The sequence below is a fragment of the Dromiciops gliroides genome, chromosome 1 (genome assembly GCF_019393635.1).
Source record: "Dromiciops gliroides isolate mDroGli1 chromosome 1, mDroGli1.pri, whole genome shotgun sequence".
Lineage (NCBI taxonomy): Eukaryota > Metazoa > Chordata > Mammalia > Microbiotheria > Microbiotheriidae > Dromiciops > Dromiciops gliroides.
In genome coordinates this window covers 466,975,327-467,001,345 of record NC_057861.1, presented here as the reverse complement: position 1 = coordinate 467,001,345, position 26,019 = coordinate 466,975,327, and the positions used below count along the sequence as shown (strand labels likewise).

General features: G+C 36.9%; 1 protein-coding gene and 1 pseudogene across 1 annotated transcript in view; both read right to left on the bottom strand.

Moving 5' to 3' along the window:
- CAMK4 (calcium/calmodulin dependent protein kinase IV) overlaps positions 1-26,019 on the bottom strand; it is a 216,875-nt gene that overhangs the window by 5,120 nt on the left and 185,736 nt on the right. Inside the window, exons 8-10 of the mRNA XM_043974969.1 lie at positions 14,442-14,517; positions 10,600-10,726; positions 6,634-6,786 (exon numbers count right to left, since the gene is read on the bottom strand). Coding sequence (XP_043830904.1) covers positions 6,634-6,786; positions 10,600-10,726; positions 14,442-14,517 — 356 coding nt within the window. The remainder of the gene's footprint in view (positions 1-6,633; positions 6,787-10,599; positions 10,727-14,441; positions 14,518-26,019) is intronic.
- Positions 20,490-23,605, bottom strand: LOC122734227 (annotated as a pseudogene).

Sequence of the window (26,019 nt, the reverse complement as noted above, 5' to 3'; positions counted from 1 at the left end):
TTTTCCTTTGATCTTTTTGGGGTTTAGTCCTTAGAATGGTTTTTGCTGATGAAAAGGGTATACTCAGTATACTGACTTTTGGAACATAATCCCAAATTGCTTTTCAGAATGGCTAGATCATTTCAAGGTTCCATCACCCATGCACTGTTTTCCTTCCATCCAATAAATGTAATTTTACTTTTTCAAATCATCTTTGCCAATATGATGGGTATGACATAGAACTTCAGAGTTACTTAAATTTGCAATTCTCTGATTATTACTGTTTTAGAACTTAAAAAAAAACATAGCTGTTGATAATTTAGATTTCTTCCTTTGAGAACTGCCTTTTCATGATTTATCTATTGAGAGGATTTTATGTTTTTATATATTTGAATCACTTCTGCAAATAGATTGGTTATAATATCTTTGTAAGAGATATATTGCAAACATTTTCCCACTAATTATTTGTTTTCTTTCTGATTTGAATTGGCCTTGTATATGCAAATTCTTTTCATTTTTTTATAATCTGAATTATCCATTTTATTTTCTGTGATATTCTATTTCCCTGATTAGATCATGATCTCTTTCCCTATTTATAGTTACAAAGATATTTTCTTTCTTCCTCCTCTGTTTATAGGGTGACCTAAGTTATATCTATTTGGAAATTATCTTGATGAGTGTTCTAAACCAAATTTCTGCTAGGATGCTTTCCAGTTTTTCCAACAGTTTTATCAAATAAGGATTGGTAGTATGTTTATTGTTATTATGTTCATTTGTATCAATATGTTTTATAACTAATTGTTTCTACTGATCAATTTTCCTATTTTTACCCAGTACCAAATAGTTTTGATGATTATTAATTTGCAGTTTGACATCTGGGATGCTAGGGTACCTTTGTTCCCACTTATTTCTTGTTATTTTCCTTGAGAATCTTGAAATTTTGTGAGTCTAGATGAATTTCATATTTTTAAGCCCTTTCAAGTAATCTACTGGTAGTTTGTTATGGCATTAAATAAATTAATTCATTTGGGTAGTTTTCATTTTTTTATTATAGTGGCACATCCCAACCATGAACAATGAAGTTTTCTACAATTGATTAGGTCATTCTTTATTTTGTTGAGTATTTTATAGCTGTGTTCACATATAAATCCTTTGTATGTCTTGATGCATAGATTTCCTCCTGATTTTTGTCTTTAGTTATTTTTAATAGAATTTCTCTTTTTATGTCTTTTTACTAAGTTTTGTTGAAATTGTATAGAAAGGCCAGTGATTTTGGGGGGATTGTTTGATTTCCTACAACTTTGCTAAGTATTTTAATTGTTTCAATTAAATTTTAGTTGACTCTTTAGGAGTCTCTCTTTACTAGCACTTTAATTTTGTTTACACTAATGTTTATTAGGTCTATAGTACTTTTTTCTACTTCCATTCTCCCTGATTTAGGCATCAGTACCTAATTTGTATCATTCATGGTGTTTCATAAAATGACTTATTTTTGCATTTCATATAATATTGGAATTAATTATTCTTTGAATTCTTTTTCTGAATTGTAGCAATTAAATTTTCTATTTCTCATTTTATTAACCTGATATTTTATATTTTGTGTCTATCCATTTAATTTCATTTTTCAGCTTTGTTCTCAAAAAATAGCCAAAATAGGCACCCTCTTCAAATGGAATTTCTGGGAGAAGCTTATCACTTTTTAAGGTTTCATGCAGGGATTGTACTATAGTAGCTTGTCTCACACCAACTGGATATCTCCACTTTCTCATATAGTATCACTATATAGTATAGTACCATTATTTCAATCCACTGACCACATTCAAACATTACTTTCAAAACATTCAGAATAGAAATGTAGGAAATGTATGTAAAAATTATTTTTAAAACTTCTATATCCAATCTTCATCATATATTTAGAGCTTACTTCAATTAAGTTTTTAAAATGAGAGTTTATTTAGGAATTTCCAACAGTAGAAAGAAAACCCAAATTAAAAATTCCATGGTGGATACAGGCATCCAACTCTTCTGAGTGAATTTGAACAATATTATAATCATTGATTTAGATATGTTTTTTGTTTTGTTTTTGCTTTTTACTTTAAAATTTTTATACTTATGAAATAAATCTTACTTTTTATAAATTTTATATTTACAAAATTTAATTACATTTAAGTATATTTAGGATATATTTTTGGTTTTCATAACCCAAATTTCCCCCTTACTTCCCCTCCCAGAGACCCATCCCATGCAACAAAGAATTCTTTTAACAAAAAGGAAAAAAAGGGGCAGCTGGGTGGCGCAGTGGATAGAATACTGGCCCTGGAGTCAGGAGGACCTGAGTTAAAATCCGGCCTCAGACACTTGACATTTACTAACTTTGTGACCCTGGACAAGTCACATAACCTCAATTGACTCACTAAAAAAAAAAAAAAGGAAAAAGAAGGGGGAAAAATCAGAAATACCAACCAATACATTGAAAATAAAATCTGACTACATATGAAGCATTCTACACTCAATCTATACCCCATAACTCATCTTTCCTGCAAAGTAGAAGTATCTTCATATTTTTTTTTCTTTGGGGTCAAACTTGTAGAAAATTTGCCAAATTCATTGTTTTATGATGGTGGTTCTTTCAATTCACATCATTATAATCATGTGTATTGTTTTCTTGGCACTGCTTATTTTAGCTCACATCAGTTCATATGAATCTTTTCATGTTTCCCTGTATCCATGCTTGTCCCTTTTTTTTTTTTTACACAGCACAGTAATATAATATTCCATTACATTCGTGTACCACAATTTGTGGCTATTCCCCAACTGATGAGCATTTACTTTCCAGTTCCTTGCTATCACAAAAATTCTGCTATAAATATTTTGGCCATTATATGTAGGCTATTTTTTCATAACCCCTCTAATATTGACCATTTCCGGCTTTTGTCATCTTTGCCCATGTTCTAGCTATAAGTCGAAATCTCAGATTTATTGTTTTTCTTTTTGGTATTTTAAATTTTATTTTATTTGCACCTTTTGTTTTTAATGGCAATTTCTGAATAAAACAAGCATTTTTATAACATCGTATAGAAAAAATTATTTTAAAATCACCAGAATTTATGAATATATGTTTTCACCCTTCCCTATTAAGCAAGTCACCTCTTCTGACACAAATCATTTTAAAAGAGGAATAAAGGAGTTCATTAAAAAAGAAAAATAATATATCAATTGTGTTTTTCAGTACATACAATAATCCATACCCATAATCTCCCACCTATGCAAAGAAGAGAGGGAAGTACATTTTTCTCAACTTCTCTCTAGGATCAAGCTTCACCCATAATATTAAAAAAAAATCAGGGTTGTTTTAGTTTGCTTTTTTCTGTTAGCAATTTGGAGCATTACATGTGATTTTTAATAATTTTTAATAATTCTTTTGAGAACTGTTTATTCATATACTTTGACCATGTATCTATTGTTCATTGTCTCTATATCTTGAATAGCAATTTTTTTTTTTTTTGGTGAGGCAACTGGGGTTAAGTGACTTGCCCAATGTGACTAGCTGTCACACAGCTAGTAAGTGTCAAGTGTCTGAGGTCAGATTTTAACTCAGGTCCTCTTGACTCCAGGGCAGGTGCTTTATCCACTGCGCCACCTAGCTGCCCCACTGAATAGAAAAATTTTATACACAAAAGGTGATACAAAGATTTTCCCCCAACACTAATTCGATCACTTCCCTTCTTATGCTACATTTTTTTTTTTTTTTTTGCGGGGCAATGGGGGTTAAGTGACTTGCCCAGGGTCACACAGCCAGTAAGTGTCAAGTGTCTGAGGCTAGATTTGAACTCAGGAACTCCTGAATCCAGGGCTGGTGTTTTATCCACTGCGCCACCTAGCCGCCTCCTTTATGCTACATTTTTAATGCAAGAATGTAGGAATTTGGGCAGCTAGGTGGCGCAGTGGATAGAGTACTGGCTCTGGAGTCAGGAGTACCTGAGTTCAAATCCAGCCTCAGAAACATAACACTTACTAGCTGTGTGACCCTGGGCAAGTCACTTAACCCCAATTGCCTCACTAAAAAAAAAAAAAAAAAGAATGTAGGAATTTGTAGAGAAACATTTCAACTTCATGTAATCAAAATTAGCTACTTTATCTGGTATGGGAAAACTTTATTGCATTATTTGAACTAGTTCTGTACGACTGAAATCAGACTTGCTGCTTAGAGAAAAGATAGGTTTAATGCTTAATTGAGAAGCTAAGTTATGCTGATTAGAAACCCAGTCAGATCTAAAGATTGATGCAAAGAATGTGAAGTTTTCTCCCATTGTACATCTCAAGAACACACGTCTTATCTGGAAATTGTTTCTGTGCTGGCCAATCAGATACTGTTTCCTTTTTCCTTTGAATGCTATATAATGTATAAAATAGACACTGAGGAGAGAGGTGAGCCATTCCTTTTTTAGCTCTCTGGAAAAAGATGAATTAAACTTTTTTATAAATTATGTCAGTTCTGGATTTTGTTCTCCGCTAACACTTGTTAAGAATATATATCCTGGGGGCCAGCTAGGTGGCACAGTGGAAAAAGCACCAGCTGTGGATTCAGGGAAGACCTGAGTTCAAATCCAGCCTCAGACACTTGACACTAGCTGTGTGACCCTGGGCAAGTCACTTAACCCTCACTGCCCTGAAAAAAAAAGAATATATTTCCTACCCATATCTGTGAAAGGTATATGATCTGCTTTTCTTCTAATTTTTTAAATGGTATGATCTTTAATATTCAGGTAGTGCATTTATTTTGAATTTATTGTGGACCATCATATAAGGTATTCATCTAAGTCTTATTTCTTTTGCATTTATTACCAGTTTTCCTAGAAATTCTTGTCAAAGGGAATCCTTTCTTAAGTAATTTATATTTTCAGATTTATTGAATTCTAGGTTGAAGATTTTTTTTTTTAATAATTTCTAAGTCTCTGAAACATTGTCAAAATGCTGTGCATGCCCTTTGGAGATTTAGCTCCAAGCATTAGAACAGTTTTCCTGAAAGATACACATACACACATGTGTGCATACATGTATATACATATATACACGTGTACACACATGTGTGCATACATGTATATACATATATACACATGTAGTTTTTATATATGTTTATGTTAATATATGTGTATTGTCCGTTTTATATATACATTTACTTAAGTAAATTTAGAGTGGGCAAATTCTATGTTCTTTGGCAATTCTGGACAAGGAAGGTCCTGGTTTGAGTTCCACTTCATTGGTAACTCAACTCTGGAAATGTTTGAAAGTAGTCAACTACAAAACCTTCATCACTGCTTACACTTAAATGAAAGGTACATACCTATACACGATTTTTCTTAAAGATGCATTTCTTTTCTCTGCCCCCAAACCCTTTCAGAATTTTCTCAGTCAAAAGAATGAAATTATTTAGTGTTTCTAAAACTCTATTATCTATCAGCTGTGTCTACAGTATGGGGAAATAAACCAAAAAATTATATATATACACATATGAATATACACATATATACATATGCAGGTATATATGTGTGTAATATATAACATATGCAAACATACACACATAGATACACACGTGCCTTTCCCTATTGCAGTTTCAATCTGGCATGGGTCAGCATAAGAAATTACACGTGAATTTTTTGGGAGTTGTGCAGAAGCTGCAGAGGACATGAGAAGGCCAGCAGACAACACAGAACCTATGGCCAAATACTTAACCCAAATTTTATAATAAGGTACTGGAAACATCCCATAAAAGAAAAAGAAAAAATTCAGACCAAAAATTTTTACATGGATTTTTCAGATGGCAGGGCTGCTGTACCCCCTTAATGCCTGCAATGTGGAAGGGATAACTCTGTGTGTGTTTGTGAGTGTGTGTGTGAGAGAGAGAGAGAAAATAGGCTGGATTTGAGCTAAAGTCATCTCTTCAACATTATGACAATTCCTCATCAACTTCTTGGTTTGCAAATAATTTATAAAATTATTTTGTGATTAATGAATATAAGAAGCTATTATCATAAGAGTCAATGAAATCTGGGGAGTGATTTTTCCACAAAGTGATTTATAACATTTTAGTTATAATCAAATGAAATAATCATTTAATTTCTTCTGCTTAGTGAGTTATATTTGCTTCATCTATACATAACCCCAAAATGACTGTAAAATTATGAATAAGCATCATTTACCTAAATAATGATGTTTAAGTCATTCTTCTTAATTTTTGGTAGGTGAAAAATAGAAATGTCTGCTTGGGGTTTTTAAGTAATTTGTCCTCAGTAGAATGAGTGTGGGGAAAAAATTTCCCATTATTAAGAAACAGTGTGAGAGGTATAGCAGAGTTCTAAGGGAGAGGACTAGCATCCTATACCAACTTGAGTTTTCAGAATTCCAAATCAGAGTTTGCACTGAAGTAGGGGCTGGGACCACACATTTTTTGTATTACCTTGATCAAGTCACTTCCTCTCTTTGAACCTGTTTGCTCAAATATAAAACAAAGGGGTTAGATTAGATGAGGTCTAATTCCCTTCCAGCTCTGATAATACACAATATTTGATGAGTAATGTTGAAAGTTTAGCATTTTACTTATTAGAAGACTCCTGAATTTCCTAGTGCAAGTCACTTTTCCCAGTGATTTCTTACCTTAAGCTTTCTCCGTGCATTGAATTCTTGGAGTTTCTTTTGGGCAGTGTCCATATGTACAAAATTAGCTGCCTTCCCTGTGACCCAAGGGTGCTGCAGAGCTTGGAAGGTGGTCAAACGCTTCTTAGGATCCAAAACAATCAGTTTCCTCACCTATAGCAACAAAGCATGATGAACTTCTTAGTGGAGCTATTAATTTCAAAATAAACATGAGGGACAAAAATCTATTTGTAGAAACTATATGCTGACATAATGGGTACTGGCATGCCACCTGGCCTGCAAATACCAAAGGCCTGCCCATTATTTCTGGCTATACCTCCAAGAGAGTACAAAAAAGGAGATAGTATGATAGAATGAAAAGAGCTATGTTTGAATTGCGGGTTGGCCAGTACTACCTATGTAACTTTAGACAAGTCACTTCACCACTCAAGGCTTCAGGTCCTTCTTCTGTAAAATAAAAGGGTGTTCTCTCAAGTATCTGGGTAAAGAAAGAGGAAAAATAAATCAAGCACCCAGAGGTCATAAAAGACAAATGACCCCTTGTGGCAACAGTTGTAGGGTTAAGGAAGGCAAGCATCTAGGGCTATAGCACTCATTTATTTCCATCTAGGGTCAAAGAAATAGGTCCTGGTTTTGTTACCATTGAAATTATATTTATGTATATTATTAAATTATATCGTGATTTTATGTTATATGATATAATATGATTTTGATGTGGTATAGTTATTATTTCTTCATGTCATATCATTTCATGTCTTATTTTAAAACATGTCATGTCATATTATATCATATTCCTTCAAGTCAAAGATTGTACCTATCTGGTTATCTTCTGTCCCTACCTAAGTAACTATACATAATAAATTTGGTTTTTTGGTTTTTTGTTTTGTGGGGCAACGAGGGTTAAGTGACTTGCCCAGGGTCACACAGCTAGTAAGTGTCAAGTGTCTGAGGCTGGATTCAAACTCAGGTCCTCCTGAATCCAGGGCCGGTGCCTTATCCACTCCGCCACCTAGCTGCCCCTTAAAAGGATATTTTTAAAATAATGAACCTACTAATAGTTTGGAAGAAATTATACCTGTGGGCAAATTACTTCATGATTCTAGGTCTCAGTTTCATTTGCAAAATGAGAGGTTTAGATGAGTTTAAGGACTCTTCTACTTCTAAATCTATGGTCTCTCATTTATATGCTACATACTTTCCTATGAGGAAAAATGCACTGAAAACAAAATAAATATTGTTAGTCAAAGGCCTAGGATTAGTTTTAATTATAGGACTGTCCTTCATCCCTGGGGCTTTGGTGTTATTCATGCAGAATGAGCAGTCACTAAAATTTAGGTAATTTGGTGTTTGGTTTTTTTGTGGGTGAGGCAATTGGGGTAAAGTGACTTGCCCAGGGTCATACAGCTAGTAGGTGTCAAGTGCCTGAGGCCAGATTTGAACTCAGGTCCTCCTGAATCTAGGGCCAGTGCTCTATCCACTGTACCACCTAGCTGCCCCAATGTAGGTAATTTGGATGAATTCCAACAAGCTAGGTGGGCAAGCAGTGGTCCTTGCTCATTACAGAAGCAACTTTGGGCCACGAAAAAAAGCACTTCACCAGAAGTCCTGGGTTCTGGCTCTATGATTTCTAGAAAATCATGACTGAATAATCTGTGAAGTAATTTCCAATTCTAACATTCTATATATAGTTCTACAAAAGCCTCGATTATTCTTATAGGTGTTTTTTTTTTCATTAATGGCTCATGGGGCACTTTTCATTATCACACTAGGGTCTCTGTTTTATTTCGAACACCTGAAGCACCTTCCCAGCTATTACTTGAGGTGTTTAATGAATTTAAATGCATTTTGATATGAATCTAAGCAAAACATAATCAATAAAAACTACATAATCCATTGCAAATAGGATGGAGCATTTTTTTTTTTTACTTTAGTAATAACATCCTAATTGTCCTCCTGAACTCCTGGTTTTCCTTTCTCCAGTTCATCCTCTATGTAATTGGCGAACTGAAACCCATAAAGCATAGGTCTGACTAGGTCACTACCCCATTCAAGAAGTTCTAAAGGCTCCCTCCCGCATCTAAGATAAAATGCAAACTTTGGCTTTTAATGCTTTCCACAGTCTGGTTCTAGCCTACAGGTTTATTGCATATTACTCTCCTTCATATACTCCTTGTTTCAGTTACAGTTGTCTACATGCTGTTTCTCACTTGTAGCAATCTATCTCCTTACCTCTGTGCCCATTCACAGAATACTCTTTCCTCCTCACTTCAAACTCCTAGAATGCCTAGCTTTCTTTAGGCTCAGCAGAAATGCTACTTCTTTCAGGAGGTCAGCTCTAATTCCTCTAAGTGCTCATTTCTCACACCACTATGCTTAACCTGGAAATAACTTTGTATAGATTTCATATTTACTTATCTGTGTTCAAGTTGTTCAGCTTCAGTATAATGTAAACTCCTTGGGGGAAGTGACCATTTCATTTTTGTGCTTGGATCCCCAGTGCCTGGCACTGGGTAGTAGGCCTCCACCAATCACGGACAACCGTGGATCAGCGCCTTGAAGAGCCACAGGCCACAGTGTGGCTGTGCAGTTCGATACGGGAGCTGCAGCTCCTGAGTGACTTATAACCGGTAACTGCCACATCCCGTGTTGTATCTACTCCATGAGTAGTAGCTGGAGTGTCCTTTCCAGGGCACTGGCCTGGGCGGATCAATATGGAAAACAAGCTGTTGCCCATGCAGCAGGTTTGCCCTCTCCACGACATTGGTGGATCCAAAGGAGAGGCAGAGTCAATACAGTTTGGCACCAGTGCCTCCGCAGGAGTTGCCAGAGGGATGTGATTTCCAACATCCAATTGCCTAAGGGACTCCGACGCCTGATTTTTCCTTGGGGTTAACTCCTGAAACCTTTCCCATATATGAGTATAGCCACAAGGCAGCGGAGGCACTGGGTAAGTGCTTAATAAATGCTTGCTGAATGGATGAAGAAATTGTTTCCTTAAACATTATTCATATGACTTCAAGGATGGCTGAATAGTGAAAATTAATAATGACTCACCATTTAAAGTGTAAAGTCCTTCATAATGGCCCTCTAGTACAATCATCCTCCTTTTCAGTTAAGTGGCTTGCCCAGACTCAAAGAAGCAGAACCAGGATCTAACTGAATTCTAGAAGAAACTGGCTCTAATTGACTGTGTTCACAGCAACTTCCTTCTCTTAATATGTAAAGAATTGACTACTTTAAAGATGTACTAATAAGGATTTTATGATAATTTGGATGAGGCTTTTAATATCTAAAATGAAAGGGTTTCCTATAGCAAATTAGCAGTGCTCAGGCAACAAATAATGCAAGTCTGAAAAAGAAGTCTTTATAGAAGGGCCCTTTATAGAAAAATTCATTTGAATACAAATGATCATGTTAGCTGAATACAATTCCTTGTCCGTTGATTAAAGGACCTTTGTTAGCATTGAGTTACTACTGAATGTTCTTGAAAGTAATAAAAACTGAATTTATTTAAACATTCACTAATCTATATACTTCATTTATTTAGATTGCTGCTCCTTCATTTTCAGAATTATTTATATTTTTAAATAATAGATATTGGAAGGAACTTTGAGAAGCATTTTGTACCCTACTTTACAGATGGAAAAATGAAAACACAAAGAAGCTGGGGACTATGGGTGGGGAAACGTGCCCAAAATAGCATAGTTAACTGCTGGCCTGAATGGGAAAAACAGATCTCCTGCATTTCAATGCTCTTTCTACTGCTGTCTCGCTAAATTCCTGCAAGTGACAAATGGATAAGAACAGTGCTAATCCATACTAAAATTACTTCACTGAAAGAAAAAAAAAACCTACGTGGAATACATAGGAACAAGAATTTAAACCATGACCAACAAATAATCCTTAATCTGATTTTCTTAAAGGGTTTTTTTGTTTTTGTGTTTGGGTTTTTTTGGTCCACCTTACCAAATCCTTGGCATTCAAAGACACATCATCCCACCAGGGGGAGACAAAGCGATAGTGACAGTTCAGAATTCTCTTAAACATGTACTGATCTCCCCTTTCATCATAGAATGGTTCAAATCCACAAAGTCTGAGGAAGAAAGAGATAATGAACAACTTTATTAAATAGTTAAGCATATTTCACTCCTGATGAAATGCTCATCCTTCTCTGTTAAAGGTGTTTTCCTCAGGGTAAGCAAACTCCTGATAGGCAAAATATCATTTTGTTAGACTTCTCTTTAACTTTGTAATGGAAATTAATTATGATGTTCTTATGAAATAAGAGTAGGAATTCAAGGACATAGATTTCTATGACAGATATTCTTACTTTCCTCAGGAAATGAAAAAAATGGAGAGAGAATTCAGTGTATTTCCTGATATACAGGGTATGTAAGCAGAATGCAAGAAAATGAAGATGAAATTTAATCAATGGGGAACTGAAACTATCCAAACATTTGTATTCATCCCAGTCTCCAAATTTTAGAGATGCTAATGGGTTAAAATATCATCAGCCACCCAAAGTTACTACTCCATTTAAAAAAAATCACTGAAAGAATAAAGAGCTAATATAGTGAAAAAATGGCATGGAGGGTGATTGAAAGGAAACTGTCCCAAAATAACAAATGTCAAGATTTATGTGTTGTTGTTTTTTTTTTCAAAATCATGTAAATTATATGTTGGGAGGCTGAGATTTTTTTTGTTGGCTAGAGCAGCTGAACTTTATTGCTAATGTGGGATACTGTGGATGAAGATCAAAGATTACAGAAAACCAACATGTTTAGTTACTAGTGGTCTGCTCTGATTTAACAGATAAATGAATTACAGAGCGGGGGAAAAAATCACCAGCAATGACTAAGTCCATAAGTAAAAAAACTAGAATAAGGGAGGCAAAGGATTCTCATTTTTCTTAATTCTTTCTCTGAATGCTGTAGCATGTTGTCTACATTCTTACAATAAGAACTAACCTTTTTGGGGGTAAGCTGAATTTTAAGGCTTACAAAATATTTTATAATCCACTCTTTTGTTGGATGCCAACAATAATGCTATGAGACAATATAATTATTATTATTACCTCCTCTTTTATATGTGAAATTGAAACCCCCAAAGAGACTGAGACATACACACCCAGGATCACAGTGTCAAAGATGAGATTTGAACCAAGGTCCTTCTTGACTCTAATAGAGCATTCTTTTTACCCTATCACACTGGCTGGGGCAGCCACATGCTGTGAGGGAAGTAAAAAAAGATGATGCCTGTCCACTCTGAGCATGAGAACACAGAATAGATGTGTTCTCTTATACTTGAAAATTTTCCTGGAACATAGTCTGCAATAGAAATGAATGGCCGGTGGGTATCAAGGATAGAATGGAGGGGAGTCATGAGCAGAATGGCTGAGGACAGTCTGTCAAATATTCTCTTTGCACTCCTGTTATAGCATCTTGCATGCACTAAGGTCGCTGCTGCTTACCTGGCATTCTGGAATTAGATTTGGACAGGAGCAACAAAGGAGGGAAGGTTCAGAAAATTATCTTTATTCAAGATCCAGTAACATATTTATAGTTAATGATAGAAACATCTACACATAACTACATATTCAAAAGGAAAGGAAAGGACTTTGAAGAATGACAATAATATCATCTCAAATCAAAATTTCTTAAATTTTATTTCAAATTACTTAAATTTTTGCTTTGCCAAGAAGCATAAATGAAAAAGTACTTAGCCCTCATCAGCCAGCCTTTACTAAATTCTCTTCATGGTCTGTGCAAAGGAAGGTGCTTCTCTGAGTGCTATGGATAAAATAGGCATTGTTATCCACTGGCAGAATTATCTACCACTGAATGAGTTCCTTAATGTGTTATGCTTTTATTTTGACACAAGCATGAATCTTTCAAGATGATTAATTTATTCAATCTATGTTACTAGTTAGTAAAATGCAAAAAGGGAAATAACAAATAGAGGAGGTATGCTGTTTGAATGCTTTCTCCATATCTCTTGTTGTGTCAGGACCTTAGTATTGGTTGGGACAGAGATAAAACATAAAATTCATGCCGGCACACAGAGGCAATAAGGCCATCAGATGCTACAGAAAATCAGAAAATTATCATGTATGGAGGACTCAGATGTGGAGCAGTAGGATCCTGTCATTAGAACACCTAGAAAAAGTAAGAATCTGCACACATTTTAATATTAAAATATGAACCCTTTACCTGGTCCCCAGATGGTAAAAGCTCAAGATGCTAATGTTTATGATAGCTGTTGGTATGTGTGCAGAACTGCTAGGTCGTTCCAAAGTTAGAGATTTTCTGTCTTTAACACATTCATGATTCTGACCAGTATGGAAGGCAAAAAGAAAATTAGCCTGTATTGTCTGCCCTGATTCCTTGGACTAGAACAGGTCAGCTCTCAGCTGTGCTAGAGGGATGCACAAAATAAAGCTTTGCTGTAGGAACAGACCAAGGCTTTTCAAAGGAGGAGAGTAGGAAGAAGGGATAAAAACAATGAAATAACATGAAAAGTGAGGTAGGAGGTCCACAGGTATTATATAAAACATTATGTATGTTTTCAATTTTTTAAAATAATGATTGTTTTTGCTGATTTTTTCTCTTTCTCTTTGTTTCTGAAAAATTGTCTGTTATATAGAAAGGAGGGAGGGACCCAAGAAGAAATTAAGATAACTTAAAAACAAAAAGCATCAATAAAATTTATTTTAAGAAAGAAAGGAAATCAAGCTATTAAATGATAATATGAATATAATTTGTGTTGGTATCTTTATTCAGGGAAAAGGTAACACAAATAAAAATAAGCATCTATGGTGTTAATAATTGGATGAGTGGAAGAGAAAGTCCTTTTGATGAATGAACATAACTTAGTATCACTTTAAAATGTCTGAAATGCTACGAGATTTATTTTCACAGAGTATAAAAGAAAAAAAAAGTTACATTCTGCCTTATCAGCCAACGCTTATTGGGAAGTAGTGTCAAATGGTGGAAAAGATACTGTATTCGCAGTCAGGAGGATACAGGTTCAGATCCTGCCTTAGACACTTAGTAGTCAGGTGACCCTGAATAAGTCACTTAATCTCTCAGTTTCCTCATCTACAAAAATATTAGGGGTTTGTATTTGGCCTTGAAGGTCCTTTCCAACTCTCAATCTAGGATCCTAACATCTTCCTCCTCAGGATATGTCATTCTATTAGAGAGAATCCAGTGTTTTGTAAACATTTTTATAAGGTAGGAATGATGGAGGCAAAGGAGAGATAGGCAATATGCTCTAGGAAAATTTGAAGAGAAAAATAATTCTTGGAGTTAGGGATATTAGGGCTTCATGGAGGAAATAGATACTTGAAGTTTTAAGAAAAGGATTTTGATGGGTAGAAATGAGGAGAAAGTAAATTGCAGGCATGGGAGACAGTTTAATCAATTAACTTAGGAGACATGTAAAAGTAAAGCAATATCAGGGTAAAATACCAATATGAGTTTAATTTTAATTATGTTCAGTACTAAATGATTACTCCCAAAGTTGAAAAATATTGAACAGGAGGAAAAACAAACAAGAAAAGACAAGAACAACGCCTTTAGCCCTCAGGAAATTACATATTCAAAGACCCTGTCCTTATTTTCTTGGTTTGCTGTTCAGTGTTGTTCAAATATGGGGTTAACATTTGGATTTGCAGAAAATACTCTCCTTGAATATGGTTAGGGAGTAATGAAAGTGTCACAAAAGGCTTCTTTATGGGATGGCCAACCCAAATGGATGGGGTCTAGGAACCTAGAGAATGGTGTAGCACTTTTGCTTTCTTCACTTACAAGATGTAGGTGATTACTCCCAGGGACCACATATCCACTTCAGGTCCATAGGCACATCCTCTAAGAATTTCAGGTGCTGCAGAGATGATAATATATTATTTCAAACAAGAAGTTCATTTGTAATTCACATTTTAGAGATAATGAATTAAAAAGAAAAGAACATGTCTCCCAACATATAAACTGAAACAGCCTTATACCAATTTTTCTCTATTTAGGTAATAACTAAATTGGTAAGCCAAGAACATAAGTTCCTGAATTAATTTGAGTGAAAGTAAAAGGAGGGAAAGTATGTTTGGGGTATATCAAAGTAAATATTCTAGACATAGAACAATATAGTGTAATGTTACTTCACCATCTAGTCTGAACTTTTCATTTTACAGATGCAGAAACTGGTCCAGAGTTGAAAAGTGATCTGCTATAGGTGAATTAGTGATAAAACTAAGACTGCCATCCATTTTGCTTTTTTTCTACTTCTCTTCCACTCTGGCTTTAACCCTAGAAGCTATGGTATGATCGGTATCATGCAATGATATATTAAAAGAGATAGCACTGGACCCAATATTTACTAGTTGAGATATCATTGGTAAAAATAGCATTACCCTTGAAACATTCAGTTTTCTCATCTGTAAAATGGGAATAATACTTGCACTACCTACCTGATAGGGTTGTTATAAGTGCTTTGTAAACCTTAGGGAACTATATAAATGTGATTTGTAATTATTATCTTGTTCTCATATTTTTTCAATGAAGTTCAGATGAAAACAGTTCAAGGAAGTCATTCTCATGCTATTACTGTTTTATATTTAATGTTCTATGGCATATGTAGTATCATCAGGATAATAGTACTGGACAATTTGATATATGCCTCATATTGTTCCCATTTGGTTTTGATTCCTTCCACTTCCATTTTGAAAGCTTTTTATTTCATATGATTTAGAGATTACAAATGTTCAAAATGGTGACATCTATTAAAATACAATGTTGTTAAATGTTTATGGATCAATGTTACGTAGAGGACACTTTAACGGGCAATAGTATTGTCTGTAGTAATACTTGAGAACCAGTACATTGAATTATCATCTCATTCTTTTCATTTTTATGACATTCAAATAGAGACATTCCTAAGACAAGTTTATATTTTCCTATTATTCTTTTATAGTTGGGGGTTAAATGAATTATTACACAGATGGATAAAGTAGCTACTTATTATTTCCATGTCTGTATGGAAATATTTTCAAATTTCAAAGTGTGATTTGTGAATTAAGGAAGAAACAATATAATGGGAAAAGAGCTTTCTGGAAAAGAAACAAAAATATTTCCTATAACATAGGAGAAGAGACCTTGTAAAAGCAGCAAACAACTCAATTTAACATAATTCTAAAGTGCTAAAAAAAATTACTCTTTCAAGGTACACTTACAGAGCCCAGGAAATTAATCAACTCTAAATTAGCCATACAAATTTTACTTTAGAAATTTTAGTATCACAATTAAAAAGTTTGTGAGAGGGGCAGCTAGGTGGTGCAGTGGATAGAGCACCAGCCCTGGATTCAGGAGTACCTGAGTTCAAATCTGACCTCTGACACTTAACACTTACTAGCTGTGTGACCCTGGGCAAGTCACTTAACCCCGATTGCCTCACTAAAAAAAAAAAAAAGGTTTGTGAGAGAGTTCCATGTTGACACAATTTACTTAACTTTGAAAATTTCCTCTTGAAAACTACAGCTCCTTATAACAAAACCTCTAATTATTGCCCTAAAATCTGGCAGAGGTAAAAAACTCCAAAGCAAATTCTGGTGCATGGGATACAGGGAAGAATTATTTCTATACAAGAATGCAGAGTGGAAAAACTAAATACATTCCCAGCTCTTTCTGAATTATGCCTTTATATCATGGTTTCCTTAACTGCTTGAAGGGTTATGAATTTAAAAAACCATCATACACATACTTACTGAAATCTAAGTGCAAAACTATATTCCAAAGCCGAATATCACATACACTATCTTTAATCTCTTCAAAACAACATAGACCTTAACTATATTATACCATAACTGCCCCATGGGGCAGCTAGCTGGTGCAGTGGATAGAGCACTGACCTTGAAGTTGGGAGGACCTGAGTTCAAATCTCACCTCAGACACTTACTAGCTGTATGACCCTTGGCCAGTCACTTATTATATATATATATATATATATATATATATATATATATATATCAAGCCACTGGACCCAGATGGCTTTGGAGGGGTTAGTGATCTTGCACAGCCCCCCTTGCTTAAATCCAATTTAGTCCAAGTCATGACATCACTCCAATACCATGGTCCTCTTCAGGAAAGAAGGACAAACAACCCACCAAGCATAACTGGCCTACTTAGCTGACATTCCAGTAATGGTAATATTAAGCAATAAAAATAGCAATTGCAATGATAAAAATTAGAATAATAAAGTAACAACAATGGATCTCAATAATAATAATAACAACAACAAAATATGAATCTCTAAGATGCTCAGAACAAAAAGTTTTAAAATGTCAAGATCTAGCAAAAGAAATAAAAATAATATTGAAATAAGATTGTGACTATTTTTTTATTTGCTATTGGAGTTGTACTACAAAAAAAGACCACATTTTATTTATCAACCTATTGTAATAATTCATAGAACATTAAACACACAGGTTAAATGACTTGCTAGAAGTTTACACAGTAAGTCTCCAACAATGGATTTCAACTTATTCAATTTCTAAGGTCAAAACTCAATCCTTTCAATATATTGTCTTGTCCTTCTTCCCTACTCCAGGGTCTCAAGAATAACTATCGGGGCAGCTAGGTGGCACAGTGGATAGAGTACTGGCCCTGGAGTCAGGAGGACCTGAGTTCAAATCTGGCCTCAGACACCCCAAGATTCGTGTTTATATGGAACAGCTTCTGAGAGGAAGGATATGCCTCCCAAATCATATTTCTTTGACTCATTTTGTACTCCCTGCCCCACTAAAGTTTCTTCTTGGAACTTTAGAATAAATCTTGTCTAGTTTTCCCCGGTAAGAGTAAAAGGGGTTTTTGTGCAAGAATAATAGCAGTGGTATGCTTACTTACAACAATATAACACACTATGTGGGGTGCCTGGGATGTCTCCTTCTTGGGGTCACCGTTCACATTTGGTGTGTAGACACCAACTCACTCCCTGGATTAACTTGGTCATTCCAATCTGTTCTATTGGTAGGACTAGGTTCCCAGAGTTAGAGGACTACCACAATTCTAATAAAATTCTCTCGGGGGCTAAAGTTAACTCTACTGAATGGAAACATACCAGCCCCTCTACTCAATACTCTAGCTCTTGAAGCCCCACTAATGTGTTTCTATTTACATAACCAGACATTCATACTGTAACACATTGGGACTAGGATCTAATGGATATCCCATAACCCATGTACCAAGTGATACATTTACACAAACCAGTCATTCGCAATAATTATAATTTTATATCTTTTTTAAAAAATTATTTTATTTTTTTTTAGTGAGGCAATTGGGGTTAAGTAACTTGCCTAGGGTCACACAGCTGGTAAGTGTTAAGTGTCTGAGGTCGAATTTGAACTCAGATACCCGTAACTCCAGGGCCAGTGCTCTATCCACTGCACCACCTAGCTGCCCCATAATTTTATATCTTAAATATACTTTAGTAATAAGGCAAAATATTGAAGCAAGTGCAGAAATAATAAACATCACAATCCACATATAAAGCTAGGCTATACTCTCTCATTCATTCATTGATTATTTGATAAGGGTGGGGGAATGGGACAGGAAGCAGAATACATTACCCAAACCAGGAAGAGGTGTACTCTGGGAAGAACAGCGAATGTGCTTGGGTTTTTCCGCTCATAGTATAGAGCTTACAACTGTACTATAGGCATTGGTCCTGAAAGTCCAGGAAAATGTGAGCTAAACTTGGAATCAGGAAAACCTGAGTTTAAATTCTGCCTCAGACACTTACCAACTATATGACTATATATATAACTATATGATAAGGGACTTCATATATAAAATGAGGGGTTGGACTTGATAGTTTCTAAGATTGCTTCCAGTTCTAAGGTTATGATACTATGATCTGTATCACACAAAACTGCTTTTTTGCTATCTACTTGTCCATTGTTTATCACTGCTTTCCAGTTTATCACTGCTTTCCAGTTTACTTGTCCATTGTTTATCACTGCTTTCCAGTTTATCACTGCTTTCCAGCAAATTCTCTTCTCTTATTTTCTTGAACATAGCATTTACAAGCTTTTTCAACTTATAACTTACCTTTACATGGGAGTTTAGAAAGTATTACCTCTTTTAGTTTTAGAAAGTATTACCTCTTTTAAAAAAAACAATATTTCTATTTATCTATTCACTCATTCATCCATCCATCTATCTATTCATTCATTTACTTATTCATTTATTTTTGTGGGGCATTGAGGATTAAGTGACTTGTCCAGGGTCACACAGCTAGTAAGTGTCAAGTGTCTGAGGCTGGATTTGAACTGAGGTCCTCCTGAATTCAGGGCCAGTGCTTTATCCATTGCACCACCTAGCTACCCCCAGAAAGTATTACCTCTTAATGTGACTAGCAGTTCCCTTTATGCTGAAGAACAGCAAAGCTCATCAGGCTCGCTATCTCTGGGCTATATAGGCCACACCAACCAATTTTTCACTACTTAGGATACTGTGTGGCCAATCAGAAGGTATCTCACATCAGCCAGCTCAGGCAAATTAGCCTAGCCAGTTCTTTATATATAGCAAAAAGGAGCTGCAAGTAGTCTTGTCTCCTTCAGCTCTTCCTTCTCAAACAAGAGGGGGCAGAAAAGGGCACCTCAAGCCCATAAACCCTCAGAATGACCCCCTTGGCTCCATCTCCCTCAGACTTACAGAATTACCTTAAAGTTGAATTCTTCACCACTTAAAGGGGGAAGTCCTTGAGATTAGAGAGTTCACCCTGTTCACTCAGGGCCATGCACATATTCTATTTAGTTCATGGTATCAATGAATCAATGAAGGTCCAGGTTTAACTCTCCACATTGTGCAAAACTGGAAAAAGTAATAAATTTTGAGCTATAAATGATCATCTGGTCCAACCAACTCTCTTATTAGGAAAGTTCAGTCCACGGAGGTGACCTGTGCCAATCCCTTACTTCTCCTTGGCTCCAGTTCCCACTTTGTTCAGTAACTCCTATGCTTGGTCCATTTACTTTGCCACTGGGTCCAGGAAGTTTGGCCCAGAAACTCCTCCAAACTCTTCTGGTGCCTTCACTTGTCATCTCTGGAGCTATGGAGTTCTTTCCTCTCCTGGGGCCAGCCAGATATGAGGATTAATGTCCATTAGACTCCTCTGATAACTGAGTTGTTCTTCTCTTTTGCTTGTTAAAGTCACAAAGCCAGAAGAGGACAAGATGATCATCTGGTTCTACTGGTACTTAGAAAAGAATGCTCTCTACAACAATCCTTTCTTAATTGCAGGAAACATCCTTTGGAGTTGGGTAATAGGGAATATAGGATTAAAAAAATAATCTGGGGCATCTAGGTGGCACAGTGGATAGAATACCAGCCCTGGAGTCAGGAGGACCTGAGTTCAAATCTGGCCTCAGACACTTAACACTTACTAGCTGTGTGACCCTGGGCAAGTCACTTAACCCCAATTGCCTCACCACCCCCCCCAAATTAATCTGATGTTTTATTACATGTGTATAGGCAGATATATGTTAAAAAGTTGGTTCTGTTGTACATGAATAAGAATTCTGAAATATTTTATCCACCAGAAGGCAAAGAAGAGGTCCTATGTTGCAGGAGGAAGAATTTAGCATGAACCCTGCTCTCCCCAGTTCAGCATATCATCCTGAATTGACTGTGAAGAGCTCTGGGCTGACCAGTGAGTTCCCCAACAGCTTCTCCCCAGTATGCCTGGCTAAAAGTCTCACAGCAGCAGACACTATAACTGGCCCCTGCAGCAGGGGTTCAGATCCGGTCCATTCCATTTGACATCTTCCCACATTTGGCAGATTCTTCATAGCAGTCAGTTTAAATTCAATCTGCCTCTAGCTGGATTCCAGCCTAAGGGCTCAGTATGTCAAAAGGTTCTGAACTGATCTCCTGGCCACTGGGCTCCCTGTTCTCAGACACTTCTGAGTAGGCATCACATGTCCCTTTGTGATTTCTTGTTAGTTCCCCAGTGCTGGAATCCTGGTCCTCATTGTAAGTATCAAATACATCTTTGGTTTCCTGACCCTTTTTTTTTTTTCAGCAGACCACAACTTAACCTGTTTTGAGCTCATCTGAGTTTTGTCACACAGGCTCTGAAGATCACCTTCATATAGTGTCTTGTATGTCTGTGGTTTTTTTAATGATCCTGAAGAAGACCTGGGGAGAAATTACCATGCTGATAGTCCTTATACCACTTCAACTGTCCATTTTATGCACTTGAATATCTGCTGTCTCCTAACCAGCATATGACCTTGGCCTTGGGCAGACCAGATTGGGAGATGAGACCATCATTTTCCTTATTTGTCAGCCACTGGGTTTGGACAAACAGCTGCCTGGGCAAATGCTTTTGCTGGGCAGTCTTTTTGTCATTCACTTTGTTCTTGGGTTGTTCCAGGGATTTGCTCAAACCCTGTTCTTCCTCATGGTCTTAGGCACCCAGTCCTAGTGATTAATTTCTGCCATTTGCCTCTGTCGCTGGAAGATTCTTGAGATTGATTTTGTTTTTTGGTTTTTGTGTGTGTGTGTGTGAGGCAATTAGGGTTAAATGACTTGCCCAAGGTCATACAGCTAGCAAGTGCCAATTGTCTGAGGTCAAATTTGAACTCAGGTCCTCCTGACTCCAGGGCCAGTGCTCTATTTACTGTGCCATCTAGCTGCCCCTTTGATATTGATTTTGATAGGGCTGACTTTCCTTTCCACTAGAGGACGGTTGCTGCCTGAAGCTTCTGAAGAGCCATTCTTGTTTGAAACCCTCCACTCATCAGCAGGATTCTCTTCACTGCAATCTTCTTCAGCCTCTTCCTCCTCTTGAGAAGCTGCTCCTTCAGATTTTGTGTTCTCTTAGGCAGACTTTTTCCCCATCACTCTGAAAACCAGCTAAAACTGCTCTCCAAGGCTCTGAGTTGTTCTGGGGCTCCCTCTTTATATTGTGTTGGGGTGAAATCTGGTGTCTGATGCCAGGATTGCCATTTGGCTGAGTGATGAAACCCTGGTATTGTTGCTGTTGTTACACAGGATAGGTCAGGTGCTTTGGGTGACAGAGTGTTTCCAGGTGTGGAGTCCATAATCATAGAGCTATTATGTCTAGGTAACATGCTTCAAGTACCTTTCAAATTTCTACAATGGTATCTTTGAGCACTGAACCATTTTCAAACCTTGTAATGAGGCCTATAATTTTGGTCAAGTGCTCTACTTCACCTTGTCCAGGGAACTGAGTCCTACAAAATCTATTTTTCAGAGCTGATAGCTGTTTGTGAGATTTTTTATTCTTGTAGATGCTAGAATTTAGGAAAGCTTGGGAAGTTGTAGTTCGGCATGCAGTGAGCAGAGACTGAGCAGCATTTACCACCTTTACGACGGATGTAGTATTTGAACAGTGTTATGTGATGCAACAGCTGGATGCTTGGGAACAGAGGTAACTGCTAAGGTGATAGAGGAACTTGCTTCCTGGAGCCCATTGGTCATTACTGGATGACTGACCAGCAAACTGCCTGTACCTTCTGGTTGCTCTGTAACAACATGACCAAGTAAGTCAGCCTGAATGAGATGTTGGACAATACCAACATTGGCAACCAAAGGTGTAGGCTGAGGTACTGACTGGATAACTGTGTTAAACATCTTTTCCTGGATATCTCCTATTTATTTCCTCAGGGGACCGACTGATACCTTGCTTCAATCTTTGCACAGTAAACAAACTTTTTAGTTGCTCTTCAGGGTACTTGGTTACAATAGTCAAGTAGCAAAGCTCAGCTTTGGTTGGGTAAGGAAACTTATTGAAAGAGTTTTTCAGGAAGCTATTTCAGTCCATGGCCATATTATATGTTGATATGCTGCTCTGTGGAATCATCATTTTGGGAAGTGACTTGGATATGGGAAGTGGCCAGTGGTGATGGTGTTGTATATGTACTTGGGGTTGTTGTTGAATAGATAATAATTGAGCTATGTCAGCAGGTAAATCAGGTACAGTTCCAATTAGTGAGCCATTGGCAATATGTGAAGTTTTCACATGGTTGCTGGTTGCCTGACTGACTGACCGGAACAGATCCATTGGTGAAAGAATGGTCACTCTCATGTCAGTTTCATCAGCTGAATAAGTTCTCCCCATCTGGCTGATTTAGTAAATTCTCTCCAACAGATGGATTTGGCAAGTTCTCCTTCAGCATGTGATTATTATTTTTTTTTTTTACTTCAGCTTTCCCTTTCATTATCTTCATAATTTAGAGTTTTAGTAATGATCATTTCAGCTTGCTCATCTATCCCTTCTTCATAGGACTCCCCTGAAAGGTCATGACTTCTGCTGTTACCAGAGATGATATGCTCTATAATTATATGATTGTCCTGTTTGACCACATTCCAAATGGAGGTGATTTTACCAGTATGACATTTAACATCATGGAATGAAAGCCCTTGAGAGGTTTTTGCCACAAAACTGCATTCAATACATACAAAAGTGGGGTCTTTATTAAAGTCTGTGTGCTCTGAGTTCATATGCTCCATAAATTGACTCATGGATTGAGACCCAAAATCACAATAATTACATATGTAATAATCACTATCAAAAGCACTTTGATGTCCATTAGATAGTATTCCATTATCGTTGTTGTTGTTGTTGTTAACAGCATCATTAACAGTAGGCATTGGGGCGGCTAGGTGGCGCAGTGGATAAAGCACCGGCCCTGGATTCAGGACTCCCTGAGTTCAAATCCGGCCTCAGACACCTGACACTTACTAGCTGTGTGACCCTGGGCAAGTCACTTAACCCCATTGCCCCGCAAAAAACAAAAAACAAAACAAACAAAAAAAAAAGTAGGCATTTCAGGAGGTAATTCTTGCTGAGTTCCTTCATTAAAACCATCAACAAGGTCTGCTTCTATTTCCCATAATACTACAGTTTTTAATGGTATCATGCAAGGGGTGATGGATTTCTGTTTGCTGGCCATTGCTAGAGTCTGTTTAGGTGATCAAAACTTGAAAACTCTTCTCAGCAAGGGCTTCACAGTCCAAATTCCAGCTAATCCATGAGATTCAACGAAGTATTTTCCAAGAGCCAATTTTCAAATGGCTGAAGAGTGCATACACTTTTCATGCTAAGCCTCATTATTTTATCCAGTTCTTCCTCTTCACTTTAAACAGACTTTTATGCATCTTTAAAGTGTTCTTTTTGTAGCACCTGTGGTTATAATTCAGCCCTATGTCTATCTCTAAATGGTGCTCAACTATTATCAAAAATATCTGTTCCATTACTGGGGCATATGGTAAATCAAAGAGAGAATTCTGTTGCTTTCAATGAAAACTTCAGCAGCCTCAGCATTAGTTTTCACTAACATTTCCTTGGAGGTCATTCTTAGTCTATCACTGTGGATAGCTTGTAAAGGATCCAGATGAAGTCCATCAGGGAAGATAGCTGGTCCAAGAATTTAACAATCTTATAGTCAAAGGTGAATTTCTCTGGCTTGGTAAATAGTCAGCATTCTTGGAGACTACAGAACTGTTCACACATGCTGGGTGTGTTCTGTCTGGCTGAGCCTGGGCAGGGGTCTGTGTGCCTGGATTCTGGAGCTTCCACTCTGCTGATCGTGACAAGATGAGTCTGCATCCCCAGAGGCCCCCGAAACAGCAAGAGTGGCAGAGACAGGGGCAGGGACAGACCAGCACACATGGACGCCAGAGCAAGTGACTTCAGATCAGGAATATAGGAATTGTTTAAATGGTTTGCTTTCTGAAAGTCCAGTAGTATCACTGAGGCCATGTTTTTGCCACAACTTTGGTTTCTTGGAATACAAAGTATTTCTGGGACACTGCAGGACTTCTGGACTGCTTTGAGTATCTTTCTTGGCTCTCCTGAGCTTTAATCTCTTATAAAGGGGAAGAAAGTTCATCAGGAAAAAAAGACATGCATTCATCAATATTCATCTCTTCTCTGTCATTTGAGGCATGCTTGGTGAGAGAAAGGTCTTCTGAGATGAAGTAGGTGACCTTCCTCTAGGCATCAGCAGAGGCAGAGGAGGAAAGGATTTCTTCGTAGCTGATTTATGACAGCTTCTGCTGCCTCCTCCCAGACCATGGTAAATGTCCTTTCTTTTTCTTTCTTTCTTTCTTTTTTTTTTTTTGATGTCCTTTCAGAACCACTGTGTCAAGATAATGGAATGTGGTAGGGGCTCACCTGGAGATTGATCTAAACTGATTAAATTGGGTGAGAGTGACTGACTGCTGACTGGCTAACTTCCAGTTAACTAGATTGTAAGCACATCTGCCTGGTACTTAAGAGGGTACTCAAGAGGGTATTGTTCGACACTTGACACTTACTAGCTATGTGACCCTGGGCAAGTCACTTGACCCCCATTGCCAAAAAAAAAAAAAAAGAGGGTATTGTTCTCAGAAGCTAAAAACTTTGAACTTTACATCAAGACCACCTTCGGGTACAGTGAACCAATGAATTTGAATGACGCTAGCCAATCAGCTTGAAGAACCTCCCATTTCTGGGAGGAGAACATGAAGGAGGAAGTGAACGCTGGTGGGGAATTTCAAGCTCTTCTGGCTGGAGAGATTGACGTGGTGGCAAGACTTCACAGGGGAGTTTAGGAAGACTATAAGAAATCTGTTCTCAATCTTTCTCTTTTTACTATCTTATATCTTTTAATAAACCCTTAAAAGCCTAAACTCGGTGAACTTATCAGTGATTTTAGCCAGTTTTCCCCCAAAACTGGGGAAGGGGGAACAGATCAGAACCCACATTTAGAATTTTAAACAACACACCACCAATAAGCTTATTCTCTGATATATCAGCATCATGATTCTTTTAGGAGGGAAGGGCTATAAACAAAGCCGCTCAAATGAAATACTTTTCTTTGATGAGACTCAGTGGTCTCGGATTGAGAAAGCTGTAGCCACTGGGGTTGCCTGAAGAGGAAGATCTGTGAGATCAAGAAGATTCTCTTCTGCTAGGCTTTGGGCAGGCTGAAACATGTGGGCAGGGCTCCAAAGCTGCCCACTGGATACCTATGCTTGCCTCTCATCTTTTGTCAAGCCAAAGAGAGCTGTGGGAAGATGACTCTACATTCTACTGAAGCAGAGAAAAAGTAATGACTTAAATCAGAGTTGAGCTCTCAGAGATTCACCTTACTATCTGAAGGTTATATGACTTATCATTTTTAAAAAATTGCCATCCTTAATCATTAACAATTATATAAAAGTTAGATCAGCTCTAATGTCTATTTTGTGACCTTGAACTATTTATTTTGTTCATGTCTTTCTGGGTTTTAATAAATGAAAGTTTTTTCTTTGCCTTTAAAACACCAAACTGTTAACACACATGAGGCATCATACTTCTTTGTTCACAAGGTAATTCGAGTTT